The sequence below is a fragment of the Colius striatus genome, chromosome Z, assembly GCF_028858725.1.
Source record: "Colius striatus isolate bColStr4 chromosome Z, bColStr4.1.hap1, whole genome shotgun sequence".
In the NCBI taxonomy this organism is placed as follows: Eukaryota; Metazoa; Chordata; class Aves; order Coliiformes; family Coliidae; genus Colius; species Colius striatus.
This window is the reverse complement of record NC_084790.1, coordinates 21,757,567-21,768,342: the sequence shown is the minus strand read 5'-3', so window position 1 is coordinate 21,768,342 and position 10,776 is coordinate 21,757,567. Positions and strand designations below refer to the sequence as shown.

General features: G+C 51.1%; 1 protein-coding gene across 1 annotated transcript; it reads left to right on the top strand.

The window, feature by feature from the left end:
- Positions 1–9,544: 9,544 nt before the first annotated feature.
- FOXE1 (forkhead box E1) lies at positions 9,545–10,417 on the top strand. Its single transcript, XM_062019392.1, has one exon. The coding sequence runs from the start codon at positions 9,545–9,547 to the stop codon at positions 10,415–10,417; it is 873 nt and encodes a 290-aa protein (XP_061875376.1).
- The last annotated feature ends 359 nt before the right edge of the window (positions 10,418–10,776 follow it).

Below are 10,776 nucleotides of genomic sequence, written 5' to 3'. Positions count from 1 at the left end.
AAGACTTGCCAAAGGAGGGAGAGAAAAGTTGCATCTATGTCTTCTGCAGCTTTGAGAAACTCACCCTCCCTTTCCCCAGCCCAGATGTTAGGCTGGGCTTGTGCTTTCACCCCAACTGCCATGTTACTAGAGAAATCTGGTTGCAAATAACCTCAGACCTTTGTCAGAACTCCAGTGCTGCTCTGTTTGGACTTCGCTAGTGTAAACTCTGCTAAAAAAATGAAGAAAATATTTCAAAGTCAAACTTTAAAGGGACAGCCATTGTTTTATTTGCGTTTAATTAAAAATAGTAATAATGATAATTGTTATTCAGTCCCATGATAATTAGCAATCCAATCTACAGCTCCCATGGGAAAGAGCCTCAGTTTCTGGAATACATGTGCTTGAATATTGACTTGCTCTAGACATTGCCAAAGTTTTGAGTACAGCAATTTGTTGGGAGGGGGTTTCCAACTTTGACTCCATAGCAGTTAAACCGTTGTGCTCCAAACCACAGAGTTTTACTGTGGCCTCCATTTCCCTTTGTTTTACCCGAACTTCTCATCTCGCTCTGCAAATCCTATGCCAGAATGAGTCATTCCTGCTGGATTAGCTCTTACTTTTCAACTCCTCTGTCAGTGTTGCCCAGACTAGTTCTGAGGAGAAAAAGTTGACACTCCCCATTCAATAAAGCTGTGTAACGAGTGACTGAAAGAGATTACTTCCAGTACTCAGCTATTTACACTGAAACAGCAAGGACCACCCCATCTCACCAGGGTAAGCAAGCCCTCTGCACTGCATAGCATTGCTGGCAGCAGTGGGATGGTAGCCCAAGTGAAGGGGACATACCAGTCACCCTCCTGTGAGTTGACCACCCTTGCTGCTGTGGTTCATGCAGGGATGTTGGCTTGCTCTTCACCCTCCTCATGGTGGGGGTGTCCCAAGGATTTTGCCTGTGAGGACCCCCAAGAAGGACCGGGTGTGCCATGTGCTTCTCATCAGGTGCACTGCCACAGCTTTCACCTTCTGAGCATCAGGGTTGATCCCATCTCTGTTTTTCCTGCCTTTGGGGTTCCTTTATTCTTTACTTTTTAAAGAGTCTCTCATATAGCAAAATTGCATTGTCCTTTAGGGGAATAAGGAGGGAAACTCAAGGGCTCAAAACAAAGCTGCACTCCTTCCCTTTCCCTATCCAAAACACAATCCTGGAAGTGATTGTTTAACAACTCCTGGGAGATCTGTTTTCTGATAATGTTACAGCATGGTGGCAAATCTGTGATTTGCCTATGAAGAACCAAACTGCATAAGCAAAACCATCAGAGAAACAAGATATGAGCACCTGGCATTTTGAGAAGTCATTTTGCTTGTGACTATGGGTCATTTTCCTATACCATTGAGCTGGCCTGACAGAACCTTCTAGAAATTGTGTTTCTCCCACAGTAGCAGAGAGAACTACAGGAACAACAAGTTTTCTGTGCCAGTGAAAGCTCAAAGTGAGGTTATGCCCTGAGTTAGATCGGCCTGCTCAGGGCCACCATCAGCCAAGTTTTAAAATGCCCGAAGGACTGAAATCTCACCATCCCCTTGGGAAACCTGTCCTGTGGCACAGATTTCACACATGAAATACAGACTAGTCACAGAACAATGAAGAACAGACTGTCCAAAATGAAGAGAAATTTCTGACACTTTTTGCTCTCCCTGGAAATACACAGAGTGCAGTGTATCTTTTTAATAACAGCACACTACTTTAAAAAAACCCTTCTTTCTATTCAGATGCTTTTGGAAACATGTATGGCCTCAGGCAAATGCTGGGCAGATGCTAATCTAATGTAAATCCCCACAGGTCTGTTCACTTCAGCAGGACTCCAGCTATTCACAGCTTTTGCAGTCCTGTTAGAGAAAAGTCTTGAATTTGAGAAGTAACCTGTTTCCTCACCTGGGACTAGATATTTTCCTGTGGGCTCAAGCAAAACTCCAGTAAATTTCTGTAAGAACTTGTAAATAGGGCACTACTTGGTAATTACCATGGTGATTGCTAAAGGGTTGGAGAACAAAAAGGCCAAGAGAAAAAACAGGAGCTCCTTGTAAAAGTATTCAGATTTTGCCTGCTAGTGACCATAAGCTCAAACTATCACTACCTTACATTTTATATTTTTTAAGCAAAGGCTATCTACATCCGTCAATACAGGAAGGAATTACAGCAGTTTATAGTGCTGGGTCTTATGAACCCTTCATCTGTGCCTACCTGGCAGCTGATCTGGCTGGTGGCAGTGGTGCTCACAATTGACTCTAGAGCCAGGTGTGAGTTATGGTTCAGTGGTGCCCTACAAATTGCACTGCCACATGCATGCATATGCAAACACTACCATACATGCCACTTTAAGGACAACTTTCTTTGCCTCAGTCAGGGCTTGACACAGACTCCCCACCTTGGGCATTGTCATGGTTTTGCCCAGCCAGCACTGAAGCACCACAAGAGTCTCTTGCTTGGTGCCCCCATCCACCCCTACCCTCGTTAGGACGGTGGACGACCCAGCGAAATGGGAGGGAAAAGATAACCAAGGTTGTTGTGGATTGAGACCAGGACAGGGAGGGCTTAAATGCAGCTGCCTAGGCCCAAGGCCAGGGAAGAGGCCAGCAAGGCTCCTAAGCTTTAACTGGAAGCTTCTTTCAATTTGGGGCTTTTGCCTCCAGCCTCAGAGCCATGCTCCAGCTGTGCCTGTGCCCCTCTTTGCCACCCGCAATGCAGACCTTTACCTGCTGCCTCACTTCCCAGCTCTGCCTCTGACCGTGCTGTATTGCTGGGGATTTCCCCAGAAAAACCTCAAAGTGTCAGAAATCTGACAGACAAAGTACTGGGTGCCTAAACCTACCTACTGAAACCTCTTGTTTTTGTTAATCAAGTAGAATTGTGCAAAGTGCACCGATAACTACAGTTTCCAGGGAAGGAAGTGCAGTAACTATACAGTTCAATCAGTGATATTCCTTGGTTTAAAGAAAAAAAAAAAAGAGAATTAAAAGAACCAAACAAAGCAGCTCACAGCACTGTTTTTTTTTTTCACCCTCTGTTTAAGTCAGTCCTAGAAAACTGATATACTACTTTTTATGTTTATTTGGTTGCACCAAAGTGATGGTGACAGCCTCTGACTTCAGGCCAAGACATGGAGGAAAAGATACTTTGGTGGGCATAGCTTGTTTTGTCCTTCCCTTCAAGATTATCTCCACAAAGCAAACATCCCAGCCGGTCTTCTGGAGTCTCTTCATCTTCTTTCAGCTCCAGCCCCAACTTTTCCTTTCCTTATTCCCTCCTTTTCCATGGTACTTCTCCTCCTCCTTCTCTTTCTCCTCCTTCATGTGTTCCCAGTCTCCCTCTGCTACTTCAGTTTCCTTGATTCTAACACCTTCTTTTTCCATTGCCTCTCTCCTTGTCTGACTGTGACCATGGGAAAAGTCCTCTGCAAGGACTACAGTGCAGAATGCATCACAGGAGAGGAAATTGGTTACTAAATTATAGGAGAACTCCACTGCAATTTGTTAGAGACTTTTAAATATGCATATTTGAGTGGAGCAACATGAGTAATATTAGCAACAAAGAACACTATCAAGACATGTCTTCCACCTGTGTTGGGAAATTAATCTCCTAGCACTACAGTTTGATCAAAATGACCCATCTCCTCTCTGTCCCATGCCAAAGTGTCGCCCAGAAGTCAATGTCCAGGGAGGTGTGCTTCTGTCTGTAACAAAGGAAAAAGAAAACAAACAACACTTCTTTCCAAATAACTTGTTGAAGTAAAGGAGGATATTGCCACAGATATTTTGTTCACAGGAAGGCAATTAAGTAACTTAAACAATTATTCCTCAATAAAATTCCGACTTTAAAAAGCAAACAATAAAATGTTTTCTCTAATGTTCCTTCTGCAACCACCACTATGTCTTACATGCTTGGCCTTCACCTGCTCTACCAAAGTTAGTGGCATCCTGTGTGACTTAGTCTAGAAGGTCCTGCTCTAGCAGGGGTTTTGGACTAGATGATCTTTCGAAGTCCTTTCCAATCCTTAAGATTCTGTGATTCTGTGATTTGGCCGACTGCCTTCTGCAACAGCCTTGTGGCTCTTATCACACAGAGGAAACTATACCCAAAGCTGACACCTTGACAGGCACACAGCTGCCTGCAGGCCACATGAGGCTGGACTGATAAGGAATACTTGAAGGGGGAAGGTGGACCTCACTACAGGGAATGTGAATGCCAAAGACCTAGGCCACCCTTAGAGGGGATTAAACCTCTTGAAACTGTTGAATGACTGGCCAGATAGAGCATTTGATAGGCAAACTAGAAAGGACTCATTTCCATGCCAACAGCGCCTGATGGCTATTCAAAGATATCCATCCGGAAGATTTTCATGAGGTGCTGAAATGCACAGGCTTCAGGGGAACAAGAGCCATGCAAGCCTCACAACACTTGCAAAACAAAAGAATAGCAAGCAATTTTCTGACTTACAGAAGAGAGTCTCACTGTACTTTGTATATCCTCAGAAAAAGTCAGCTCCTCTTCACAGCACCCACAGACTGAGGGATTTCGTGGTGGCACAAAGGTAAGAAAGGGCAGCTTGCTCTCTTGCTGACTGCTTCAGCCAGGGGACAAATAAACGTGCCCTGGTCCACCAGCTCAGGCTGGGTCTGCTCTGCTTCCACCAAGAAGGTGTCTGCTCCTTGTCACCTAGGTCACATGTAGTGTTGTCTACTGCTTTGTATTGAGGCTCCAATATCTTAGCTAAGTGAGTCTGGGTTTCCACAAGCGGTGCTCCTCTTCAGCAAGCCACTACAAAGTGCCTTACTTGCAGCAACAGTCACTACCAGCCCATGCTGAGCCTCATGCAGGCCGCTGCCCATCTCCTCTCCAGCAAGATCCCAACTCTGATAGTCCCTTCTTAGTGTGACCGATGCATATGAGTGTCCTGCTCCGCTGCGCCATGGGCACGCTTCCTTGCTGGGCTTCATGAGCTTCCTGGTGGTCTGGTGCTCCCATCTCTGGTGATGCCTCCAGCTGAGGCTCTGTCTTTTCTCCTGTCAGATGCATCTTCTAGTTTTGCATCATCGTCACTCCACAGTACCAACCCCGCATATCACCCATGCTCAGTGCCAACCTCTCCACCACCCCACTCGCACCAAACTCCTCATGGTGGGCCAGGAAGCAATCTGAGGTGTAACAGAGTCCTGCCACAGAAGACCCTCAGCAGGGCGTGTTTGTCCCCCATCAGTTTTGGGAGCTGCTGGATTGTCAGACAAGCACTGGAGACTTCTCTTCCTGCCCTCCAGACGAGATCAGATGGAACCATGCTGGATGGAGACTGAGGCTCCCCATGCTTCTCACTCCAGTCGAATTTTCCCTCCCACAGTCCTGAGATGTGGCTTGGTTTAAAACCACCACAGAGTCCTTGTTTTGGTTTGTTTTCTTCCCTACAGAAGAACGACCACAACAACTAACCCAAGCCTCCCTCGTGAACCTGGCCACATCCACATGATGCTCTCAGCAAACAATTCTTTCTCCCCTGCAGACCCAAGTTTCTGTAGAAAATTCAACCAGGGCTGCTTCTCATGCAGCATGAATTTGCAGAAAAATGAGACAGATTATATACAACCAGGACACTGATGCACAGTTAAACCTCACTCCCGCTAGAAAAGGGATGTGAACAATGAATGCAAATATGGAACAGGTATATCCCACTAGTCTGCTGCTTTCTGGCCTCTCCTCTGCCATGTGACTGGACTCCACGTGGCAGTTGCACATCAGTTCTTCCTTAGAGGTTTCACCTTGGTCCCCATGTCACACTCTGGGTATAAAGTGTTTCCAAAATCTGTGCAATTTCTGCTTTTGTGTCCCACTAAACTCCAGTCACATGTATGATGTCTTAAGCTCTGTGACTTTGGGCATTTCTCCACGGATGCATGTTCTGAAGGTGAATGAAGGACATATTCATCATCTGCCTTGTTCCAAGAGGCCTGTGGTCCTCTCCCATATCCTAATCATAAGCTGCAGGTAGGGCTTCTTTGTCACAAGGTGTAATGCAGTGTCTGGCTATGATGCTCTCCACGCTTACAGCAGCAAAGTCCTTGTACCAACACAGAGCCAGTAAGAACCCCAGACTTGCTGTCCCATTGTACAGGTAGCTGACCATGGGGTGCAGGCTGTGCTATGGACTATCTGCTGTCACTTCATCTGCAATCAGACCATCTGACCTGGGTCTTTGGCACTGCTGAAGCCTTGACTTTGAGCATGTTAAATGCAGCTCTGCTGTTCCTGTGACACAGAGGCAAAAGAAAATGTTTCCTCCCTTCAAAGAGTAGAGGAATTCTGATGGTTGGACAGAAACTATGAGCATGCCACACCTGAAGGTGTCCACACATTTAATGTTCCCTTCCCTCCAGTTTGGCTGTGATGGGAGAAGATGCTCAGGTCACAGGGCTAACAGAGAGCAGGACTTGCCAGTAGTTTACTCCTGAGGGATCTCAACAGTGTGGTTTGTAGTACAGGAACAGCTGAATGGGGAATAAAGCCTAAAGTATTGGACTTTTTCCATGGGTGCAAATTGCTCTTAGAAATCCAAGAAGGTGGGGTTTTGGCTGGGAGTAGTTTTCTGGCACCTACTGGTACTAAAAAATCCCAGTCTTGAGAGGCCAAGGCACAATGCCCTTGTGCAGGGCACACTCTGCAATGCCTGGTCTAAAAATCAGTTGAGCACTTTGCTCGGCTGAAGGCTGCAGATCTCATTGTAGGAAGGAACTGAGCTGGGAAATTTAGACAGAAAAAATGCTGACTGAACTTCATCCCACAGACCAAAAGAAAGTCCAAGCTATACTTTGTGTGTGGCTAATACTCCTGCAGACATCATACATTTTCTAATGCATGATAAACTACAAATATTTAATCGATGTGTGTGGCATTCTCCACATTGCTTACCTTTGTCCCTTCCTCCAGCACAGATGAATTGAAACAGCAAACAAAATGTTCACATATGTGAAACGCACCAACTCTTCTGCTTCTGCAACAGGCACCACTTTGCTTTGTAGATGGAGGAGATCTGCAGTCTAAGAATCCCCTATGGGAGTCTGAGTTTCGTGTTCCCCATAGTTCCTTTCCCATAAGAACCGGTACTCAAAAGATACTGAAAATATTTTAAAATAGGCTGACAGTAATGTCAGATTTAGGATATTCTCTGAGCCATCATGTTATACATCTCCCACTCCACTCACAAACACTGGTGTTACAGATTAACCTGTGCAACGAGGAAAGGAGAAAGAACAAGAGGCAGTACATGCTGCTTGGTTACCCACTTCACACTGCTCACGTACTCGGCTCTGCCAGGGAAAAGGCAATGTAGGAAAAGGATTTTCTTCACCAGCAGGGAGGGTAAAAGCAGCTGCTCCACTTCAGGGCACACCTCTCCAGACTTCCCATCCTCTAGGAGTGCAAAGCAAAGCATGATCTGACTTTGCCCTCTGGAGGCACAGAATTGGCATGGCGCAGAGAGGCACATAACCCCGCAGGTGCCTGAACTCCTGCACTGCCTTTTGGAAAAATCTGACAGGAAAATTCAGCGCCAGCTACAGTTTCCCAGGAGCCAGATGCCAGAGCATTGCAGGCAAGGCAGCTCCACCACCCTCCTCTTGCACGGAAGGAGCCGGTTTCTGGCTTTCCCCGGGGTAACACTACCCAAGTGTGTTGTGTACTTCAAGAGAGGTTGGTATGGGAGACTGATTTTGCTCTTGGCACAAACTGCAGCAAGCGACTTGAAATACTGCCACACATCTGCATCCAGCTACTGGGACTGCCCACGAGTCCTCTGAGTGTGACACTTCCATAGTTTATTCTGCGAGCTCCACAGTTTATTCTGCTACTGACCAGATTGCTGAGGAGCTGCATAAACAAGCAAGTGGCCAACGACTCTGAGCTTTGCTTATTCATACAGAAACCAGGCCTGGGGTTTATTTGCTGCCTCTGTAAATGTATCCTCACACCCATTTTTCTCCAAGGAGAGAAATGACTTTCTTGGAAACCTCCAAGGGACCCCTGTTTCACTAAGACGAACACCTCCTACCTTCCCTTGCTCCCTTAAACTTCATTTGTGCAGTGGCCAAGAGGGTTCAGGAGAGCTTTTCAGCTTGCTATCTCAGCAATGCGCTAGTGACCAGAGTTTTGGGAGAACTGGCAGGAGGTATCAAGACACAGGCAAGATCAGTTGTACAGCCATGCACAACACCTGCACACACATTCCTCTGCATGCACATCTACCCACATCCCACATAACTATGGACACTCACGCCTTGGGTCCAGCACACAGCTGAGCACACTGACACCTGCCTGTACACACACTTGCATGTCAATGCACAACAACGGACTCTCACATCCTCAATCACACCCTTGCACACCCATGCACCTGTGTGTGCACACCCTCCTGTGCAAATGCATCCCTGTGCATGCCTGCACACACTAACCCTTTCCATCCCACCTCTAGGACCTTCTGCCATCCCCTTTATCCCCTAGCTCCCGAGGATTACAATACCAGCAGGTGGGGAGGTTGAGTTGCTCTCAGCCCTGTGGGTGAGTACCACAGGACTGAGTCCCAGGCAAGAGTTCTGTTCTGCGCCAACTGGCACAGTCATGTCGCTTGTTCTGACTGATGCACAGCCCAGGGGCAAACCCCTGAGTCTCAAGTATTCAAGTAGGCAGGAGGGAGCTGACAGGTAAGTATGTCCCACCAGCAGCCCATGGAGGGCTTGATGTCCTTCCTGGCTGGAAGGCTCATGTCCCATGGTAGAAGGATGAGGGTAAAGTTGGTTGGATCAGGGGTAAGCCAGAGGCACAGCAGCCCAGCTCTGTGCCGAATTGCTGCTTGGGACCAGCGGTGAGTGCGCCAGTCTGAATGAATTTTGCATAGCAGCCCTGCATGCAGACTGTGCTGCCTAAGCCCACATTTACTATCTCTCCCCGCCTTGATCTGTCACCAGATGGAGGGTTTTCCCGCGCTCGATTGGTTTCTACTGCTCCACTATCATGAGGGAGAATGGGGCTCCACGGGTCCGATGCCCTGTGCCGCGGACCGGCAGCATCTCCTCAGACAGCAGCGGCCTCCCCTACTCACCTCACCTCACCTCATCTCATCTCACCTCACCATCTCACTCCACTTCACCGCTCTGGCTGCCAACCGCACCGGACACCAGCGCACCGAGACCTTGCTCTGCTCGGTTCCCGCCGGTGCCCCGGAGCCCTGATCTCCCGACAGCGTCGGGGCCGCGGGGCCCCAACGGCGCTGGAGCAGGGGCAACCAGTGGAGGAAGGCGGCGGGCGCGGGGGCGGGGGGGGGTGCCGGGGCAGGGCGCTGCCCCTGCCCGCGGCGACGGCGGCGGCACGCCCGGCCCTGCCCGCGCCTCCCGGGCTGCGGGGCGTTGCAGGGGGAGTGCCGGCCGCCCGGGCGCGGAGCCTCCGGACACCGCCGCATAAAAGCCGCGTCGGCCCGGCGCTGCGCCTCCTCGGCTGGGCCCGGCTCCGGGCCACCCCGACGGCCCGATGACCGCCGAGAGCCGTCTGCCGCCGGGTCCCCCACCGCCGCCCCCGCCGCTAAAAGCGGAGGCGGCGCCGCCGGGGGAGGAGGCGGCGGCGGCGGCGGCGGGGGCGCGGGGCGGGCGGCGGCGGCGCAAGCGTCCGGCGGAGAGGGGCAAGCCGCCCTACAGCTACATTGCCCTCATCGCCATGGCCATCGGCCAGGCGCCCGAGCGGCGACTGACGCTCGGCGGCATCTACCGCTTCATCACCGAGCGCTTCCCCTTCTACCGCGACAGCCCCCGCAAGTGGCAGAACAGCATCCGCCACAATCTCACCCTCAACGACTGCTTCGTCAAGGTGCCGCGGGAGCCCGGCCGCCCTGGCAAGGGCAATTACTGGACGCTGGACCCCCACGCCCGCGACATGTTCGAGAGCGGCTCCTTCCTCCGCCGCAGGAAACGCTTCAAGCGCAGCGATCTCTCCACCTACCCGGCTTTCCTCGCCGAGCGTCCCGCTGCGCCTTGCCACCTTTTCCCGCCGCCCGCCGCCGACCTGCCCCCAGCCCCCGCCGCCGCATCCTGCGCCTTCGCCGCCGCTGCCGCTTTCCCCACGCAGGGTTGCCCGCCCGCTGCCCTGCCACACACTTACGCTCCGCTACCCGCCGCACCCGGGCCCTACGCCCCGGGAGCCCCCGGGCAGCTGTACGCGCCATCAGGGCGCGTTGTCCTGCCCGCCTCACCGCCCGTCCCCGCCGGGCTCTACGGCCGCTGCTCCCCCGCGCCCTACTCGCCGCTGCCCCACGCCTACGGCGCCGGCGGGCAGCTGCCCACCGGCGAGCCCGGACCACGGCATGGTACCTGCCCCGGCGGCCCCGATAGGTTCGTCCCGGCGCTCTGACCTGGCCGGGAGACGCCGGGCGGCTCGACGGCACGGACCGAACACCCAGAGAGGGGAGGGCAGCGGGACTCTCCCGGTGCCACCGGACCCGGAGCCGCCCAGGAAAATGCCGGGGAATTTTATGTTGTGCCTCCACGTCCTGACACCTGCCCGGGTCTCCTGGTGAGGAACACCGCCGCCAACATGAGTGCTCTTGGGGAGTTCTGCACAGCACTGTCCACCTTCACCAGAGAAGCCCCAGGGACTCCCAAGTGCCTGGAAGGGGCAAATAGCCCTTTCCTCTTCTACTGCCTTTCCTGAGGCAACTGCTGAAAACTTCGTGCCAGGCTCTCATGCTCTTCCCCCCCACCCTCCCCCAG

Coding starts and splice junctions, on each gene's coding strand:
- FOXE1 (XM_062019392.1), top strand. CDS start 9,545: ATGACCGCCGAGAGCCGTCTGCCGCCGGGTCCCCCACCGCCGCCCCCG.